This window comes from Ochotona curzoniae, unplaced genomic scaffold, assembly GCF_017591425.1.
Source record: "Ochotona curzoniae isolate NIBS_2020 unplaced genomic scaffold, NIBS_Ocur_1.0 contig_2210, whole genome shotgun sequence".
NCBI lineage: Eukaryota > Metazoa > Chordata > Mammalia > Lagomorpha > Ochotonidae > Ochotona > Ochotona curzoniae.
Genome location: NW_024465369.1, coordinates 51833739 through 51855625, shown reverse-complemented (window position 1 = coordinate 51855625; position 21887 = coordinate 51833739). Strand labels below are relative to the sequence as shown.

The following is a 21887-nucleotide window of genomic DNA, read 5'->3' as shown; positions in this document are numbered from 1 at the left end:
CTAGTTGATTTTGTTTTGAAAGATCCTAGAGAAAAAGAAGAGGATAAAAAGGCATATGAACTTCCACCCCATCGTGCTGAGTAAGTAATTAGGTTTCTGAAAGAATACTGTTGATGTTACCATTTATTGGTTATTCTTATATATTGGTTTATGTTTTCTCATATATATGCTTATAATTTTGTCTAAACAAGTAGATGCAGAATTTTGTGTATTTAATTTATACAACGTATTGTTCCTATGATCTTCATTTATTTAAGCCTTAACATGTTACATTTACAAGCAGATGAATAAGTGAATACTCATACACATGGACAAATGGACACTTAGATGGTTAAAACATAAGAAATCTGATGGAAAAAACTCAGCATGCTGCACTGTGGTTCCAGCTTCAGACATGAGGGAGCGTACAAACTTGATGAGAGCTCACACAAGATATGTCAGGAACATGGCAGAATTTACACAGTATAGTTCAATTTATTACATAGGTTAAAACAGAATAACAAAAAAATCTATTTGCCATATATTTTTTTCTAAAAATGCTGCCAAAGAATAAATTTCTTATATAATTTGAAGAATGGAATCTATATTACTATGTAACCAAATCAGTTGCTTTTTGTTTCTCTTACACCATTTTGAAAGGCCTCAAATTGTTTTCTGTAAGACAAAAAATCATAATAGTCCTGTCACTTCCTCTTTCTGTAGGGAGCAGCTTCCCCTCGCCCGCCCCCCCGGGGAAAAATTTTTAAAAATCACTCTTCATAGTTGTGGAAGTGATGGTGAGGTTACATATGCAAAACTGAATTAAGCCAATAAAACAAAGCTAGGAACTCAAAGATCAGACATAAAATGGAAATGTTTAGACGTGAAGATAATTTTCAGCTTACAATGGGATTAGTGTACTTTTCTCTTAAGTTGAAAACGTCTTACACCAAATTGCATTAATACCTACTGAGTGTCATGACTTAGACCATGAAGCCTATAAAAAATCTGTTTTCTGCTCTCATTGTGTGAGTGGGCACTGCATGCACTGCTGCTGCTAATCCAGGATGGCCTGTCTTCAGTAAGTAGGAGTTGCTATGCAAATCATACACATTATGCAGTGCGTGTGTCTTCGTAGAAGAAGGTGAAGGAATATTTGTGAATTGCAAATGGCATTTTTATATTAACAGTGGATTTAGTTCAAAAGTATTTCTATAGGCAGCCTGGATTATATTCATAAAGTGCTTTTTTTCTTAAATAAAGAGAAAATTTCAGTGTTTTGTGTCCTGAAATGACTAGAGAATCTTTGAAGAAGTCTGTGATAGGTAACTACTGTTTTCATTTGATCATGGTAAAGTTTTTGTGGAGTCAATAGGATTAGGTATTTAGAGACAAAAACGAGTTGGCTAGTGTGTTAAAAATCCAACTCGAATTTCACAAGCCATTGTTTCATTATTATATTGAAGTTATACCAAGCCCTGAAGAATATTTCTGTATTTTAAATCATAAATGAATGCTATTATCATGATTTTCAACATTAAAATATATTATCGATATTTTCGTTTAAAATAAAATCATTATTATTCCAAAAGTACATTTACCATAAAAATACTGTGTTTTGTCTTCTTAAGAAGAAAATTGATCATGTTCTCTTTGTTTTTAGAATGGAAGTCCTGCCAAAACCATGGAGGAAATCTTTTCTAGCCGCAAGGAGTTACATTAAGGATCACTTGAATGCCATGAACCCCACAATGTTGGCTGTGCTAGCTCTGTGGCACAGTACTTATAAGTGAGTATTTATGGTCCTGTTGTGGTTTTTAAGAGAGACAGATCTTTGTTATTTCTTTTATAATTTTAACTGTAAATGAAAACACTAATTACAAACGTAATGTAGACATTCAAATAAGGTTTTAGATAAACAATATAAATGAACATAAAGCAAAAAGTGAACATTGCTGTTTATCTCTAAGCCGGATATGCCCTTCTTCCCCAGCCGGTTACCACCCATACTCTCAAGGTGGTGATAGTGAAGGGGCTGAATTGTTGTGCCCTTTTTGTTTTGTTTTGTTTTAATTGTACTGCACATTCACCACTTTAATTTTTTTTTTTAAAAAAAAGCTTGTACATCTGGTTGATCTTGCCCAAGAGAATGGCATGGAGGGAAATTTCTGTATGGTTTTTAGGTGTCATGGCCTGCTCTCCTCAGTGCTGTCTTGTGGGAGCTGTGCAGCCCAGTGTAGGTTGTGTTTGGCAAAGCTGGACATGGTGACGCTGCAGGAGCAGAACTTGAATTCCCTTCCCTGCCAGAAGTGCTCACGTGGATTTGTGTTTCATATGGCTTTTTAAAAAAACAAAGACAGATAGGTAGATAGATAGATAGATAGATTGATTGATTTTGGAAAGGCAGATTTACAAAGAGAAGATATTAAAGGTCTTCCACTGGCTCGTTCACTCCCCCAATGGCTGCAATGGCTAGAGCTAAGCCATTATGAAACAAGAACCAGGAGCATCTTCTGGGTATCCCATGCAGGTGCAGGATCCCAAAGCTTTTGGATGTCCTCTACTGCTTTCCTGGGTCCTAAGCAGGGAACTAGATTGGAAGTGGAGCAGCCAGGACAATAACCAGTGTCTGTATTGGAGCCCAGCATTTGCAGGGTGAGGATTTAATGATTGAGCAATCGCACTGGGCCCATCATACAGTTTTCTTAAAGAAGACTTCCTTACACTTCTCTCAAAACCTGGATGGGTCCATTCCCTGGTTAATAGATGATGCTCTGATTTCCAAAGTTGGGTTGGTAGAGTTGTATGGTTAGCCTTTATTTTCCTACCCAACCACAGTTCCTTCATAACTGTGACCTCTCTCTCAGGGCTCCTGGTTGGTATTGCATGTGTTTTCCTGGCTGTAGGAGAGCATGGGGAATATACACATTGTTTTGTGTCTCACAGACTGGCTAAGGGCAAGCCACTGCCTTTGGAACTGTGCTAAGTGTATAATGGTCTCTGCTCTCAGAAACCCTTAGACACTGAGGACTTCACTCACCAACTTATCTGAGCATCCAGCATTCCTGAGGATGCTGAATCTTCACCCTACTCCTACCCCTGGGATCTGCTATGGGAAGTGAAGCCATCTTTCTTGTCCCAGCTCTGCCCCATCTCTGGTTTCTCCCTGGGCCTCAGTTTTGCCACATAAAATAATTCCTCCTAAGACTGCCTTGAATTCTTCTTTGATGCTTAACAAATTTTAATTTCATTTCTTGACACAATGCATATGACATTTATACAAATATGTAAATGTAATCATACTTTTTAAGTGCAGCCTTTATTTTTCTTGAATATGCTTAACTCCTACTTGTGTGTTTTACTCTTGGTTGCCCTACTTTCCATAAACCCAGGCAAATGACACCAGCAAACAATCCAGTAGCTATCTCCCCATATTTTCTTTGTGTTCTATAGCCACATACACTTGTTTTGCCTCATATGTATTTACATTTGTAAAATATATATATGTATATATATATATTTGCTTCATAAAAATAGCCATGTATGCTATTGTGTTTACTTTTCTCATGAGTATTTTTCAAAATTTCTTTTGATTGAGATGTTGTGAGTGAAATATTTACTTTCTCAAAGACCTGTACTTTTCATGATGTGATTGAATCATTGTTTTCAGCTATACTTCCACTAAGGACATTCATTATGTTTTCACTTCTACCACTGTAAGTAATGCATCAGGAAATAAACAACGGTACATAAGAACTTCGCCTAAAACTCTGCCTATGTGTGGTATAGCATCTGTCTCATAGATGTGTAAATTGTCATGTCGTCATTGCTTCCATTTGCATTTGCTGAACAACTAAAATATTTAAGTATCTTTTTGTTTGTTGAGTATTTGGAGTTGTTTGTGAATTCTGCATATATTTTGTCCATTTTTCTATTGTTTTGTCCATTTTTGAGATTGAGTTCTTAGTTTTATCTATTTTATGACTTCTTAGTATAATAGAAATTTAAATTCTTTCCCTGTTAGCTGAAGCACACAAGTAACATAACCACAAAAACTCAGGGTTTGTCACTGATTGAACTGATAGTACTCTTTGTTGGACAGAAATTTAAAAGCCTCTATATTGTCCAATGTCTCTTTTTCTCTAATTGCGGAATTCAGGCTTGATTAAGAAAGTTCCTGTTAAGTAAATTGTGAGTGAGGTCTCCTGAAAAAAATTTTTTTCTCAGAATTTCATTAATTTTGAATTACTTTTTAATAGATTCACTGTAACTTGTAGATACAATTTTAGTAGCACATGGCATTTCCCTCCTGTCTTCCTTCCCTCATCCTCCTCCTCATTTCATTTCTTTCTTTTGTGAGATGACATACTTTAGATTTACACTACAATAAAATGCTTAATACATCACCAAATAAGATGTGTAACAAGTAAAAAGCAAAAGGACCTTAGTTTAGTGGAAATACTGACAACAATGGCTATAAACAACATTTCAATATAAAAATGACTCACCCAGTAAGTTATAAAGTAATTTCAGGTCATTAAAACTTTAGTAGCATAGATGTAAATAAAGTTTTACCAAACTACCTTGCCTGATTGTAATTTTTGGCTACTTTGAACAATACTGCTAAAAAGTGGATCTCTTTGATTTATTCTGTTCAAGTCTTTTGAGTACATGTGCAGTAACCGAATGGCTGGATCATACGGCAAGTGTACTTCTAGTGTTTAGAATGAATCCTCACACTCTTTTCCCTAGTGGCTGCACTAGTGAACATTCTCTCCAACAGTGTATAAGTGTGTTCTGCTGTCCCATATCCTTGTCAGCATTTGTTACTCTCTTTGTTTCCACCATTCTGAATCCTAACCACATTCTTAGGGAATTTTAGCCATTCTGACAGGGTTGAGATAATATCTCAATGCATTTCCCTGATGGTTGGTGATGTTGAGTGTTGTTTCATATATTTATTGAACATTTGTGCTTTTTCTTATGAGAGTTATCTACTGAAGTCCGTTGCACATTTCTTAACTGAATTGGTTGTTTTCTATTTTGTTGAGTCTTTGAAGTTGCTGATTTATTCAAGATGTTAGTCTTTTGGCACATGGGTGATTTGTAATTATTTTTTTCCTATTCTATTGATCATATTTGCTTTGCTATGCAAAAGCTTCTGAGATTCATATAGTGTCATTTATTTAGTTTTGCTTTGGGAGTTTTATCCAAGAAATCATCCCCTACATCAATATCTTGGAGTGTTTCCCCTGCATTTCCTCTGGTAGCTCCATGGTCTGAGGTGTTTGATTTGGTCTATGATGTATGTTTAGTTGATTTTCAGTTATGGTGAGAGGTATGGATCTAAGCTTGTTGAAGAGATTATCCTTATATATACATTTTACCCATTGTCTTTTGTCAAAAAGCAGTTGGTTGTATGTAACTGAATTAATATCTGTGTTCTCCTGTCCTGTTGATTTCGAATGTGGACATCCCAAGTGGCTTCTGAAGCACTATGGCCAATTGTCTAACTCTCCAGTCACTGTTTTTTAGACTCTTCTTAGCTACTAAAAAGAGTGGGTTTTTTTTTGTTGTTGTTGTTGTTTGTTTATTTGTCTGTTGAAGAGTGAGAGAAAATGAAAGAGAGATCGCACCAGGTGGTTCATTTTGCAGATGCCCACAATGATTGATGCTCTGTTAAGTAAGTGCAGGCTTGGTTATGAGCTGGGAGATAGGAGCCAAGAATACAATCCAGGAATCCAACAATTTATTCCATCACTGTTGACCTCTGCTTCAAGGTATTGCATCCATAGGAAGCTAGAGCAGGAATCAGAGTCAGGAATTAAGGCAATCTGGTGTGGGACATGGCATTGCAACCTCTAGGCTAAATGCTTGCTCCTTGCTTGGTTAGCTTTTTGAAGATTTATTTATATATTTATTTATGTTTGAAATGGAGGCAGGGAGGGAGAAAGACAGAGGGACCAGAAACAGAGAACTCTTCCGCCTGCTAGTTCACCCTCCACATGTCCACAACTTTCAGTTCTAGACCAGGCCAAGGAAAGGAGCCTAAAAAACTCCCATCCTGATCTCCAATGTGGATGGCAAAGATTCAGGTCCTTAAGCCAGCACCCACTGCAGTGTGTGTATTAGCAGGAAGCTGGATTTTTGAAAGCAGAGCAGGAATTTAAATACAGTCTCTGAAAGGGACCAATTGATGTCTAACCCCATGAAATGCCTTCCCCCTTTGTTAATTTTTTTTTTTTAATGTGAGAGCTGGAAGAAGAGAAATCAAGAAAGCAAGTAAGCACTAGCTTTCATTTGCTGGCTCCCTGCTAGTCAAGGTTATTCTAGGGCGGAAGCCAGGTGCTGAGAACTCAGTCCAGGTGTCACACATAGAGGCTGGGATTCATCTGTTTGAGGCTTCTCTGCTGCCTGCAAGGGTCTGCGACTGGTAGAAAGCTAGAGTGAGGAGCCAGAGCTGGGACTTGAACCCACATACTCCTAAGGTGGGACATGTATATTTGAACCACTAAGCCAATTGTCACTCATGTTTCTTTATTAAATTTAAGGCTATTTTTTGTAATTAAAAATATGGAAAGACAGAAATCAAAAAGCTGATATTCTTGTTGGAATATATTAAATTTTCAAGTGAAATTTTCAAATTTTAAAAATAAGCATGCTTCATCAAATTAGCCATTTTTGTTCATAGAGTATGCATTTAATATTCAGTAATATGTTTGTTTCAGCAGGAGTTTATGATTTTCTTTATATAGGTTTTCTGTTTACAGAATCTGTTGGCTTCCTTTTAGACAGGATTTCTTTTTTTAAAAAAATGAGTAATTTCCTTTTTGAGAGAAGCTGGAGCAGGAAGTTTGATTCCAATGCCTTTTCAGGACTTCTACCTTCTCTGTGTGAGTTAACTGTTCTCACTGATTGTTCCCTTCCTTCTTCATTTCCAGCTGCAAGCCAACGCATTCCCCAGAGTCTCAAGGCCAATTTACTTTGGTAAATGAACCATGGCCTGTAAAATGTAGTCCCATTACACTGGGTTTCTAAAGCGTTCTCAGGCCTTTCGTCATACTTTAGGAGTCTACAGTGTTTTCAGAGAAAGGCTAGGACTCAAAATTGGCTTCTGGTTGTCACATTTCATATTGCTAGGAAGTTCTTCTTCCAACTTTCCATTACGCAGTGTGAGTTACCTTAATTTGGCTTATAGTGCATGGTAGGAGGTCATCTCTTTGCCCCATGCTTCGCTCATTTCTTATGTTTTGGCTGCTGGGGCTCTAATACCTTCTTCTGACAAGGCCCATGATCTAATGCTGCACCCAGTCAGGAGACCATATGGTAGTTTATCACTTTCACAAAAATGTCTACATGAGTTACTATATTTTATTTTAAAACTGATACTAGAAATTGCTTTATTTTATACCTATTCACAAATGGAACGGCCCAAACATACTGAGGGATGAGACCTAGAGCTGTCTAAAAGGGCAAAATTGGATCTGTTAGTGCCAGGAGACAGGGACACAAAAGAAAAGGAGAAAGGGAGGACATTAACAAAAGTGAGTTAAGAAGCAGTGAAGTGGATGTGTCCCCTCCAAGACAGGCTGCCTGGGTGTCATGCAAAAAGTGTTGTCATGCATCTGTTTTCTGGTCATTCCCTCGGACAGGCATTTGCTCTGAATTCCCTCGGACTTTGACATCATGGGACACCCTGTTCACATATGTGGCCATAAATGTAGGAGGGTTAATGTGAAAAATCGTTAGCTCCATAAAACAAGTATGAAAAACTGGTGGGATGCTCTCTAGCTGTGAATGTGCACATTCCTGTCACTTAGGATTTCCCTTTGGAGAAGCAGCCTCGTGAAAGAGACAGTGTTTATAATGCAGTCATAATCTACATAGCAGACTTGTGCTTCTGCTTGAAAATATAAGAGAATCACAACAGAATACAGCAGTTGTAATTGTAGTTGAACATGAAAGGGAGCTGTCTAAGAGAGTTGAGCTCATTTTAAAAGGTAAAATGGATTTTGAAAAATTCATAATTTGCCTGTGAGTAAATCCAGGAGAAAACTGGTAGAGTAGACCATTATTTTATGAGTGCAGCACTCAGGATACAGATTAAATCAGTCAACACATTAATAAGATGTTTAGCCTAACTCTTAATTTAAAAAAATGAAGAGATTAAAATAAGGACTACTATGAGAAAAACCATTATTCCCCTCCTCTTCAGTTTGCTAAAATTTGAGAATTTATTGGTGAAACTTAGCTTCCTTTTTTAAGGGAACACAGACATACTGAGACTTGTCAAAATTAGAAATTATACCTGATTCTAGCAATTTCACTTTTGGGAAAGTGATCTACAGGTGTACCTGAAAATATAGGAAATGATATAGGAATGAGATTCTTGATTTCGACATTTGTTTATCAGTAAAAGACTAGAAACACCCAAATACCTATCTGTAGTGGATTGGTTGAATACACTATTATACATTTACATTGTCGATTATATAGCTATAGAATATGGGTGAGCAAGTGCAGAAAGGCCTTCAGGCTGTATTAATTGTTAAGTGCAAGCAGCAGGTGGAGATACAGCGTTGAGTGCTGCTTTGAAAATGAAAGAGGAGTAGGACTAGAAAAAGCACGGTATGTTTCTAAGAAAGAAATAATGAGACAAGTAAGAAATGGAATTGAAATGGGGCTGATCCCTTTTGAGAACAAAGGCATAAGCTGACTTGATCTCGAGTCCAGGGTTATTGCGTGAGAACCGTTCCTGCCTGAAATCAGAGATGGGGTTGAATTGAAGCAACTTCAGCCTCAACTAGCCCGTGTGAAGACAAGATTCAAGGTATAACTGCCAGGATTCTACATAAATTCACCTAAGGTTGGATGTGGCACCCAAGGACTACGATGAGCTCAGGGGAGGTTCTGAGGCTCACAGTTGCAGTGATTTGGAACTCCATTCCACTACTAGAAAATTGAAATGAAGAAATGATCTTGATGGTTAGAAGACTTAGCATAATACAACCCTTCAACAGATGAATATTCCTCAGTTGCTAATCAAATTTAGTGCATAGAGAATAGTGCATAAATTTCCTAGCCCTTTTCTGTTGCCTTAAGCCAATGGTTTAAACTTTCGCTTCACTGCTAGACCATTAGAGGAACCATTCTGAGAAAGAACAATTTGTGATGGTATTTGCTCCCATTTTTGACTGAAATTAGAAATATAAAAATTACTTAGCTGAATAACAGTTAATTAGAAGTGTCTCCAGTTATCCTAGTAGTAACTAATATTGTTATTTTAGTTTAATCTGCCAGTGAGAAATCTTATATAAATAAACATATATTCCATCATAGTTTTGTGTTCAGAAAAAAAGCATAGTATTGAAAACTTCTGACTCAGATATTGTTGTGTTTAAGAAGAAAGCAGAAAAATTTAAAATATTTTATATACTATATCTTACTGTGAAAAGTTCTCATCCATTGCTTCCTATTACTCAGGACTATTTTCTGAAGAGAGTGCAATTTTTGTGTTAGTACTGATGAAATCTCTTAAGCAATAAAAAGTATATCTTTTCTCATTTTGGTTGTTCCATTTTGAAAGCAATAACCAGTCTGAGGTCTTAATCTGAGCTACTGCAGCTAGCTTCTACTTTAGAATGAAGTTTCATGATATATTTGCTCCTATTCAATTTCATTACGTAAATTATTCCTGAAATTATGCCATCTAATGTTCATAGATAGCTCATATTTGGAACACAGGAGTTTCTGTTACCAATTTGTAAAAATTAAGTGCCGATAGCACCTTGCTCTTACATTACTGTCCATTTGTATTTTTTGCAGGAATCTACGTTTGGTTGATGTAGAAGACTTTCACAATCGCCAGGATGCATTAGAGCTCTCAACTTTCCAAGGCATTATCATGAAACACATGGAATCTGCCAAAGAGACTCTACTTAAAACGTAAAGGTTTCAGTATTTCTTGTAGGAAAACATAACTTTAAAAACGTGATTGGTGGTGTATTGTATTTTAAAGAATTCAGTTTCGACAAATTTTAATCAATCCTGCTTTGAAAATGGGTCTGTGCCTTGTTCTGCAGTGTTTATCCAGATGCTCCACACAGCAAAGATCATGCAAAAACTGAAATAACCACCTGGAGCAGTTTCTGTTTTCTCCTGTTGGGTTTCTATGGCTGCTCTGAAAATGGCATTTCATACCATGTGGGCATGATCATAACTGAGCACCCTCCAGATATTCACTCTCCAGATAGTTATCCAGCATCTGCTATTAATAAAGCAATGAACAGTTCTATTTCATTCTGCTTTTGGATGGCGTTTGCAGGAAGAGTTTAAAGAATGATTAGCTGATAGAAAATATACTGTTTGAATATGTTTATAGCCATTTAAATCAGCAGAGGTTAGAATTATCAAAAGGCAATTTAACATCACCTTGTATTGTACCTTCAGGATGGAATTAACCACAGGAGATAATTAATGATGTAACAGACAATATACTGTGCAATCATATAAGAAAATTGTTTCTATCATGGATCATTAGGTTATTAAAATACATCATTAAAATTAGATCAAAATTAAAGCAACAGATCCTGAAACATCTGGCATAACTTCATGGTTTCCAAAAATTACTTAGGCATACATCTCAATGTCTTAGTATTAAGCCTTTCCTTTATATACTTCAGTGTATTAGAGCAAAATTCCTTTGAAAAAAACTATGTATTTATTTGAACACAATAAGATCAAGAGATAGGGAGAAGAAAAGGGAGAGGGAGGGGTGGGGAGAGAGGGAGAGTCTTTACCTGCAGGTTCACTGCCCAAATGGCCACAGCGTTTGGGGTTGGGGCAGGCTGAAGCTGGGTGTGCAGCACACCATATGTGCCTTCTGTATGGATGATATGACTTGAGCCTTGACTTCTGACTCAGAAGCAGAAGAGTAGGGATTCATACCAGTACTTCTGGGATGCTAACTTGGCAAGTAGTGATTTAAACCGCCATGCCACAATGCCAGCCCTTCCAGTTCTTTTTTCAATATCACTTGTAAGTAAGAACTTTAGGCTTTTGTTTAATATATTTAATTTGCATGAAAATGTAGGAGAGGTAAAATAGACGTCCTTTCATTAATTACAGAAAGTCCCCTAGGAACAAAATATGAATTAATTGTCCTGATCGGTAACTTCAGAATTACATACCAGGAATGCACTTCTAGTTAAGCTTAGTGAAATGAATGTCAAGTACAGAATAGAGTATAAACCTTCATGGAACAATTTCTTTGAAGAAATGCAGACTGATGAGGTAATGTGCCTGGAAAAACTCCAGCAGCTGGTCCACGTGTTTGGGCCGTATGTGAGATCCTGATGAAGCTCCTGGCTCTTGCGTTGGCCTAGTTTGGAGCTGCTATTGTAGCTATCTGAGCAGTGTACTAGTGCATGGCATCTCTGCCTGCCTTCCTCTGTGTCCCTCTGTAACTCTGCCTTTCAAATAAATCTTTTAAAAAATTCATAGAAAATGTACATTATCTTTTAATGTCATTTTTTCTAAAAAGCTTTTGTGGTATCCTATATGGTTGTACATTTCCATACAGTAACTGATTTTGATGCATTCTTCTGATTTTTAGCTTCTTCTTGTTCCTTTTCTTGGATGTAAAATTGTTTCTTGATTTCTTCTGTGTTTGTATTTTCTTTGATTAATTGGCTATAGGACTGTGTGGTATAATTTTCACACACTAGTTGCTTTCCTAGTGTCCTTTTGTCCTTCGTAAGAAGCAGTTACTTCTGACTTCTCTCATAACCATTTTCCGTATGTACCTCTTATTCTGGTTTTCACTGCTGCTCCTCGGAAGGCCCTTTGTTCCACCTGCTTAGACCATTGCAGAATCTCAGTAACTGCTCTTTCGCTTTGTCTCTGGTATCTTCCCCTTTCAAAACTAGCCCAATGGGCCCTAGCAGCTAATGTCCTCATCTTGAACCTGCCAGGATCCCATATGGGTCCCAGTTCTAATCGCGGCAGCCCCATTTCCCATCCAGCTCCCTGCTTGTGGCCTGGGAAAGCAGTTGAGGACGGCCTAAAACCTTGGGACCCTGCACCCAAGTAGGAGACCCAGAGGAAGTTCCTGGCTCCTACCTTTGGATCGGTGCAGCACTGGCCATTGTGGCCACTTGGGTAGTGAATCATCAGATGGATCTTCCACTCTGTCTTTCTTCCTGTCTGTATATCTGACTTTGCCATAAAAATAAATAAATCTTTAAAAAAAAAAAAGATTAGCCCAAGTGCCACTACAATTTCGTACCTCTATTTTGACAAAAATAATCCTGTCTTTATTAAGCCTGCTTTTTAAGCTCTGTATCATGGGTCAACTCATTTTTTTTTCATTGTAATCTCAGATTGTCATCTCGGGCCATGCCTATAGAGATGTTCATGATAAGTAAAATGAAGACTATGACTGTCCCACTGCCGAAGGGTCTCCCATGGCTTCATCTTTGAGCCTCTGGCACAAGTTTCACACATTTTTTTTTTTCAGCTTCACGTTCAAAACTCTTTTATTTGTTCCTGTTTTGAGTCTGCCTTTATGATCTATTGCCTCTTTAAAAGAGTGTGGTGAATCATACATGTTAGCCGTGCCTATCTTACTTATTTTTCATTTTATCCCACTCCCACTTCAGACCCGCTCTCAGAACTTTCCTCATGCTCATTTCTGTTGGTTCTTAGATAGATGGCCATCTTCACTATGAAACCCTTTTCCCTTATATGGAAAATTATTCATCATTTGATTTCTAATTTGTTTTTCTGCTACTACACATTGCCTTCATTATTAGGAAAGGGCGATGATCACAACTTTTTTGTCTTTTTGACACTTTTACTGGCAGTAGGTGTTCACTACATACTTGTCACAGGAATGAATGCATGCAGTTAAAGCTTAGATTTTTCTCTCTTGGAACATTTAGACAACTCCTGATACTATATGGACTATTGAAAAATTTCAGTATTTCTTAGGAAAGAAGATATCAACATCACATCATTCTGTAGTGCCGGGCAGTGGACTTGTTAGCTGAAAATTTCACTTGTTATCATTATGATATATCTATATATGAAATTTTATTGTCACCCTTTTTATAAGGTTACATACATATTTAAGATTGGGATCAATTATTCTTTCAGGATTTCACTTTAAGGGAAATGAGAAAATTAAAATACATGGTTTTGTATTATTTCAAATTATTGTGAAAAAGATGGACTAGCATGAAATACCTTGAGAGTTTAATTTGATGTAATTTTTCCATGCATTTAATCAGTTGTTTAAATTTTAGCTTTAAACCCATTGCTCTTAGAGAACATTTAGGATATTGGAAATAAATATCTTCATGGCAACAGATTTCTCATATGTCTTCAAGAAGAGTAGGACTCATAGCCCTTAGATTTATGTTTTTCTCACAGGTCACATCATTGAGTCATTTTCTATTGACTCTGATTTTTAATTTCTTTTTTTAGGAGAAGTGTAATGTTCTAGAACTTGTATTTTAGGGAGTAGTTAATGTCACCTAATGATATACCTCTCTGTGAAGACTTTTGGATGTCCAGAAATTAGTTTTAATGTGTGATATAAAAAGAGTAATTCATCGAAAGTATTGACTTTTAGAAGTCTTTTGTTCTTTCAAGGTGGATTCCAGAAGTGCAGAATATTTACTACCAAGGCAATAAAAAAAAGCAGTTGCCAACTGGCGATAGCAGTGCCAAACTGGACTCTTTTTTCAACTGTGCTGCCACACTCATGACTTTACAACTGCAGGACCTCGCATTAGTCTCCATGCAAGATTTCACAGACTTAATTGCACAACCCCCAGTAAGTAAGCGTCAGTTGCACCCATACTCACTTACTCAGTATATTAAAATATATTTACCAGTGAGAGAGTAGAATGTTCAACTTTTTGTTTTTGGTGTGTGTGAGAGAGAAGGAGAATCTTCTGTCTGCTGGTTCACTTCTCAAATGCTGACAATAGCCTAGGCAAGACCAGGCCTGAGCCAGGAACTCCCTTCTGGTTCCTCACATGGGTGGCAGGAACCCAAGTACCTGGGACATCCCGCTGCCTTCTAGATGCTGTAACGGGAGGCTGCTTTGGAAGAGGAGGTGAGACTCGGGCACCTAGGAAGGCACTCTGCTGTTGGACGTGGACATCCTAAACAGCAGCTTAATCCACTGCGCAGCAATGCATGTCCTCCCAGAACACAATCTTTAGACTGTTACTTAATGCCAACTTACATATTAATGTCGTAGTATTATCATCAGATTAGGTAGTTATTAGGGAGACTAAGTTAAAATTTTGATAATTAGCAAGCTTGGATAATGCATGCTGGGAAATGCTTTCAAAAGGAGTGTTTTCTTCCTGTAGAAATCAATCATTTTACAGTGATGAAATGTTCTCTTGTGCTGTTTCATATCTGATTTTAAAACCCCATTGTTACCCAGACACATCTTCCTGTTTTTAGATCTTAATAGTTTAACTGCAGGACAGGTGAACACTGGATACCAGGAAGTCTAGCTTGGAATTGTTTTTGCTCATTTTAGTTGAGCTCTTTGTCATGTGCAAGTATATATTACATGTGTAAACATTTCCCTCCCCACCCCCAGGATTCTGTTAGAGCTTTTGAGCATCCAGGTTTCATCATGAGATTGATCCTTGAAAATGACACCATTAAGTTTGAACCTGACTTTAATGACTACATCGAAATCTTTCTAAATGTTTATAATATCATGATTAAGGCTGTGAGTTTTGTGCCAAGAGTTGAGACAAAATTGTATTCCAAGTGGGTAAGTAACAAGGATATTCTGATTGCTTGAATTTACATAATGATAATCACTTCAGTAACTTTTGTAAGTGTAGACAGACACTCACTGCATTACAGAATGTAAATGGCCTCGTAATATCAGCATACCCCAAATCGTTATTTCAAAAATATCATTTCCCATTAGTTTCTCTTGAAATTACCTGCTTTCCTACTTCAGTCTTCCATTATTGAGCACAACTGAGAACATTCTGAAGGGAAAGAATGAAAGTTGTGATTGGGTTTGAAGTAGTCAATGAGTGTTTGCTGATGCTCCCTTGCCACTTGCTGGAGCACCAATACAGTGCTGGAGGCTTCCGTGACACTTTGTAAAACCGTCCTTCACTTGATTATCCTTCTCATACACCCTGTTCCATTCATAGTTAATTTCTGTCTCTGTACCTTTGACTCATAGGTTGTTAGCTTACAAGGTGTAGCTACAATTGATTATTTTTGTTTTCTCATTTACAAATAGTTCACTCATACAAAAGCTACAGACTACCTTAAAAAGATATCACTGATATTTTAACCTCCCTTTTATTCTTTCCTAGTCACACCCTGTCCTACCTTCCAGTAAAAAAGTTACAATCTTGAGTTTTGGGGCTATTATTCTTAATATCTAAATTAACACTACATAACAGTGTATATCTAGAAATAGTTTTCAAATAATGTTTCCATCACAAGTAAATTTATTTGATTTCATTTAGCATTGTAAAATTCTATTTTGAGGATACCATTCTCACTGTATTTTTATGTTTTTGTCTTATTTTTACTCTTCAGAAATACAATTTAAGTTATAGATATTGTTAATAATCTTTTGTGTCCACTTAATGTGTCTATTTACCTTTTTAAAGTACATATTCAAATTTAAAAATTTTTTAAATAACTGCTGAATAATGCCAGTGGTTGTTGTCAATCTGATTCTGCTTTTCTGCTAGCTTCTGCTCCTGCTGGCTTATTTTTCTTGGTATTTAATGGGGTTGTGATGTAAGGGCTTCCTAGAGGGACATCTCTGAGGCCTTCATTTAAGTTGATTCCTTTAGAATCTGTAGATTTCCCTGACAGGTGCTCTGGAAGCCCCTGCAGGCCAATGGTCATTTTTAAACTACATTCCTGCTCAAGAATTCTGTGGGTAAAACTGTCGTGAAAACTTGCCAGAAGTTGTATGAGAATAGGCTGATGGGTACAAATTCCTAAGGCAACTCCTTTCCCTTCATCCATTGTAAAACAAAGCAAAACTAGGACATTTCTCTTACATTTCTGCCATCATTCTGCATTCTGAAGTTTTATTTCCTCAGTTCCTCACTGTAAGAAACATGGAATAGAATAGAAGGTAGGATACGAACTCACAGCTCAAATGACTTCATTCAGGAGAAATACGTTCACAGAGGTGGCTCACTGCCAGCATGCACACAGAGCAAGCATGCAGTTACAGACTAGGTTCTTACAGCGTAAGCCAATTCTGGCCATGTGCAGGGGGCAAAGCTGAGCTGCTTCATCCAGAGGCTTCTCAGATTCCTTGGGCCTTTTTCTCCGTGCCTGGTTAGCTGGGAGAGGATGCAGGTATGTGTGTGGGGATGGAGAGCAGGTGGAAAATACAGGTCATAGGATTGAGCAGGTTACAGAAAAAATACAAGGTTGTGGGGAAAGGAATCCCTTAGGGGATTGCATCTGCTTTCAGTTAAGGAGCTAAAATAGCTTTGAGACTTAAGTCCTTGCTTTGTCAGTCCTGAGTACAAATAGGGAAATGGGGCGCTGGCTTCTTTTTGGCTATTGCTGGAGGGTGGGATATCTATACTCAGGATTAGAATAATTTAAGAGTAATTTGGGGGTGTTCTTGTGTGATGACCTGGGATATAACAGTCATTTGTTCCTGTAAGAACTTTAGAAATATATTAATTACATACTATGATTATGAGGCTAAACAGAGATAAGAGACATTGCCTCTGGCAGAAAAGATGGTCCATGCATCTTTCTTTCATGCATTTGATCCCTTCTTTCACCACACCTGATTTATTTGTGTAAAAGCAACTCTTCACCCAAAAGGAGAGGCCAAGTGGTGAGGAGGCCCTGTCCCTGGTGCATTTGAAGGACCATTGCTGCCGGTGGATCCAGCTGGTCCTGGGATGAGACAGGTGCAGCACCAAGTTGCTGATGTTCTCTTTGAGAGTAAGGGGTAAATCTTCATTTTTAATTGGCCTTGTCTGTGGAAATTGCCAATTCAGTTACTGCTGTTCCAGTTCCTGTTGGCACATCCAATAAAATTAGCAAAGGGGTAAGTCCAAAACCTCCTTTGATGTGATGTGTTAGAGGGATGGAAACTGGAGATTGGTCTAGAATATAGGACAAAATGGGAAATAATAGAGCAAGAGTACAAGCTCCTGTCTAGTTAGTGGCAGACTTCTCTGCTTGCAACAGAGAAATGAAGGCTTCCATGTTGGTTAGTGTGTATATGCTGGGATAGAGCTGTCTGGCTCATTTCCAGCCCCAACCTCCTTCAGTCCCTCTTTTTGCTTACGGAGGAAGCCCTGGCTACTGACAGTAATTACTTTAAGCTGAGTGGGGGCAAAGCAGGGCCCCGAAGTCAAGCTAAGATTGCAGCAGAGAGTGGCCTCTTGAGAGTGACACAATGCGTGTTTGCAAAAGCTGTTTCCATCCGAGATTTCATGTGCATGGCCATCTAGAATGTCATTGCTTGAAGACTGGAGGGATCTGATCTAACAAGCAGCTTAGATACATACAGTCCAAAACAAAGGACAGCATCATTGACAGCATGATTACTAGAGGACTGGGAGAGCTTTCACAAGAGAGGTGCAAACCTCCCTGTTGCTGAACAATGGCCCAAACTGGTTGGAGGCATTGTTGTAGAACCCCCAAACTGAGTCCACTCACCTGATGCACAGAAAACCAGTCACTGATATCGAGGTGTTGGAAGAAAGTAGTCATTTATTGCAAAGTGCAGAGCAAGGAGCTGGGCAGCTATTGCTTCATTCTGAGGGTTCCTGAGGATTTAGGACAGTTGGGGCTGAGAAGTACATATATGCAAAATTCCTGACTGGTCAGTGATGCTGTGATCTTTACAGAATTTACCGTGGACTGCTGAGTTCCAGCCCTTGGAGGCTGGAGGGGGTGGTGGGTGGTGGGTTTAGTTTTACTTGAATGTAGTTAGAGAATTTCCTTCTAGACAACACTAGCCATTCAGGTTCCTATATTTTGGAGAAGCAAATGACTCTTGGGGATTATTCCCTCAAGTCAGTTCCTTTTGATAAAAGGCAGGCAAGGACACGTTGTGCTAAGGGTGACAGACTAGGGGCTAGGAGAATGGGCATGGGTCTAGGTCATGCTTTAGCATCATAGGGGTTCAGCTGTAACAGCCTGTTGACACCTGTAACTTAGCTGGCCTGGGAGGAATGGTAGCTTGAATAGAAGCTTAGTAATGAATAGGTGACATCTCTAGAAGGAAGTTTGTGATTCTTTCTACAGGGTTACTGACCCTAAGTTGTGCCTTCAATAGTGGCGGTCACTTGGGAAGCTAAGTGGAATGAGAGTTTTTCAGCTTGGAGCCAGCAGGAACTGTCCTGAGCCGTTTGGCCCCAGGGACAGGTCTGTTTTCCTGGCTCCTGGCAGAGCTGACACACTTTTCAGAGGCTGCCTTCTGTCACAACAGCTGTTTGCCCAGTTCTCTGGTTTTCCACATCAAAAACAGGTGCTATTTGGGGGCATGCTGTCCTTGTTGGGTCTTTTTGATAGCAGAACACCATGTAAAGCTGCTATTCATTGGGCTACCACCTATTGCATTGCTCCTGCTGGCTAACTCACTCTTTTCCCCCTGGCCTCTGTTGAAGTAGACCACAGAGGCCGCCTTTAGGGTGTCAGCCAAGGGATTGCTCAGTTCCATCCCTGATCTTTGGTGGCCACAGGCATGTGCTGACAGTGTTTTGTCTGTGTTAAGACAGCTGCCCATGAGGGACTCAGTATCCTTCTAGGTAAGCTCAAAACATGATGATCACTCATCTACTTCATCTATAAATTTTGAAATCATTAGTATAACTGTATCTCCCTTAGTTTAATTTGGAAGGTGACTGTGCTCATGGAGAAATAGATCTAGCTGTGCAGTGATATCATAATTGTTGACTATGCTATTTGCTCTTTCATATGTGGTCAGGCTATTTGGTCTCTTATATGTAGCCACGTGTTGTTACAGAAAAATATTAGCCATCCCTTTTATAAGGCCCAGAGAATCAAATTGAACATCCATTTCCCATTGCTGTTTTGGCAGTATCTGTTGACCAAGTTACAAAACAAGCTTGAAAAGTTTCTTTTTTTTTTTTTTTCGAAGGCAGTGTTCTTTCTAGATTCAAAAGGGAGAAATTTATTTACACTTGATGTCCAGTTATAGCTGAGCAAATTTGTCATCAGAACCATTACCCTGGAATTTTTGTGCATGAATCATATCAAATATGTCTCTTTAGATGTTAGATTGAATTTAAGCCTAGCTTTCTTTTTTTTTTTTTCGCCCAACAAACACCGTAACCTAATGACAGCTACTTGGAACTGTCTCTGAAATAAACACGCATTTAGGCAACTGCTAGACAGGTCCCAGGGGTGACTGTCGGCTGGTGTGCCATGGATGATAAGTCTGCAGGAGATTGTTAGCTTGTATCTAGGAGATTTTGGAGTGTTAATAGCCCAGGCTGATATTTGGGGTTCCTGTGTGGCACCCCCTTCCACAAAGGGGTGGGGCTAGCATACCACACAAACCAAAGAGGAAAAAAAATGTAGCTGCCTCTCAGTCTTATTCAAAAACAATGATTGCAGTCATAGGGAGAGAGGTGGTGGTTTAACCGTTCAGGCCCTTACACAAGTACAATTCCAAAACATCTTTCAGTCTGAGAATTCCAGGGATCCAACTAGTAATCCCAAAATCAGAGATTCACTTTAGAGCTAAGGTAGCCACTTTGGCATTCTAGAAGGTAATTTCCTTAAGACTCAGTTCTCCTAGCGTCTCCTTGGGTTGAACTTTAGTCAAGCTCTGAGGGTCAAAGGATTTCCCAGCATCCTGGTGGCCTTTTCCTTACTGGAAATATTCAAGTTCTGAGCAGGTGACGGCCCACCAGCAGGTGGAGGTAGACCATTGATCTATGGTTAGCCATCTCTCACCTGTGTCCCTTGATGTCTTGACCTTTACCAAGGAGCTTGTCAACAAGCTTAACTTTTTGGATAAAAGAAGAGTACTTTTAAGGGATGGTGGGTGAGTGGGACACACAGTTGTAATTGCCGCTAGGAAGTAGGGGAAAGAAGAGCCAGATAGAGGGGCAGGACAAATAGAGGGTCATGTTCCTAAGGTGGCACAATCCCTGAGGAAGCAGAGGTGAACCAGCCATGAGCCTAAGCCCCAGCATGCTTGGAACACCAAAGGCCTCTCTTACCAATCCCACAGGGAATCTGGTCTGGTGTGACATGCAGTAATGAGACCTGGCAAAGGGCCCTGGCTGTAAAATTCTCATAAAACAAGCAGGAATTGAGAAAGCTGAATTACCAAAACAGTTTGCCACAAAAAGGAAAAAGTTCAGAGGACGATGGTGGCTCTCACTCAAAGGTTATGGGAGTTGTTAACATGTGGTAGGTGGACCCTGGCTGTACCCTGTACCCTGGCTGGCTGGAAGGGGAAATGCAGGCTTGGAGAGTAAGGTTTTCCCGTGAGAACAGGTCTCTTGCACCCTTCTACATATGGGCCATAAAATGTAGGGAAGGAGGGACAAAACAGAGAGGAGTCTTAATGTGAACTCACTTCCAAAATGAATTTGTTCAAGAGAAATAAGTCCACAGAAGTGTCTGCCAGATTGCACACAGAGTAAGGGTGTGGCAGCCAGGAAGAAAGTAGCCAGGCTGGGTTTCTGTAGCACAAGCCAGCTTGGGGTTGTGAAACTGAGCCACTTTTCAGGGGCTTTCAGACTCTGTGGGCCTTCCTCTTTGTGTCCAGTTGGCTGGAAAAGAGAATAGAAGGTGGGGTGGGGAAAAGAATAGGGCATAGCATTGAGCTGGTTAGAGGAAAACACAGAACATAGCATTGAGCTGGTTAGAGAAAGCAGGCAGTGGCGAGGGAGTTCCTCGAGGATTGCATGTACTCTCAGAGAATGAGCTAAAATGGCTGTGAAGGTTGTGGTCTTACCCCCTGCACCATTACTCACTTGATGTAAATCATCTGTGATTTTATATCAGAAGATTTGCCCAGGTTCGAGGTTTTATTCCCTGGCAGCTACTGTCCATTCTTTAACATAGCTTCTGTATACCATCTTACAGGAGACTCAGAAGCAAAACTTAGACCATGATAATCAACAGAGCCTGCCAACCAGCTGATCATTTCTGCACACAGCGACCTTTCTCAATTTATATTTCCTTGATTTGGGCCCTTTAAGCTTTCCCTTATGATTTTGCTTCCTTAGCTACATACTATAAACAATAAATGTAGCATCTTTATATGTGTTAACCTAGGTAGTTGGTTTCTGGGAAGTGGAGCAAGCAGGAGACCAACTGGTGCCTATATGGGATCCTGGTGCATGCAAAGTGATGATTTAGCCATTGAGCCATCGTGCTGGGCCCCTCGTCTATTGCATTCTTTGCTATTGCTTTTATCCAACATGTTTCAAGAATAATTTGAAGTAGTTTAGGAAACAACCAATACAAATAAGTAAGAATTATTACATAAAGCTCCAAGTAGAAAAAGATGCCTAGTAAAATGATCTGAATGAAAATAGTGGTTGTGATTTAATGGTTATAAAGTGTTTCTAAGCTTCCTGGTTTCTAAAGCAAAGAAGAAAATATGACAAATTAATTAGAATTTAAAAAAACAATTTCATCATTATAAAAATAGGATGGGACCTGCCAGTTTTCCTGATATAAAGTTTTAAGAGGTTATATAAGAGGTAATAATGATAACCTTATGTGTGAGCATTACCTGGTGACAAGTTAAATACACAAATTCCAGGGAACAATGCTACCACTGTCCTTCACCCCTGAGGTGTGGGTTCACAGGGCTAGAATTGGCATTCAGAAATCAGCACCAGTAAAACATCCCTGGCTGATTCTGA

At 38.8% G+C, this 21887-nt stretch overlaps 1 protein-coding gene across 1 annotated transcript in view; it reads left to right on the top strand.

Moving 5' to 3' along the window:
* DNAH7 (dynein axonemal heavy chain 7) overlaps positions 1 to 21887 on the top strand; it is a 231955-nt gene that overhangs the window by 17450 nt on the left and 192618 nt on the right. Inside the window, exons 7-11 of the mRNA XM_040971902.1 lie at positions 5 to 80; positions 1643 to 1768; positions 9805 to 9924; positions 13633 to 13816; positions 14603 to 14782. Coding sequence (XP_040827836.1) covers positions 5 to 80; positions 1643 to 1768; positions 9805 to 9924; positions 13633 to 13816; positions 14603 to 14782 — 686 coding nt within the window. The remainder of the gene's footprint in view (positions 1 to 4; positions 81 to 1642; positions 1769 to 9804; positions 9925 to 13632; positions 13817 to 14602; positions 14783 to 21887) is intronic.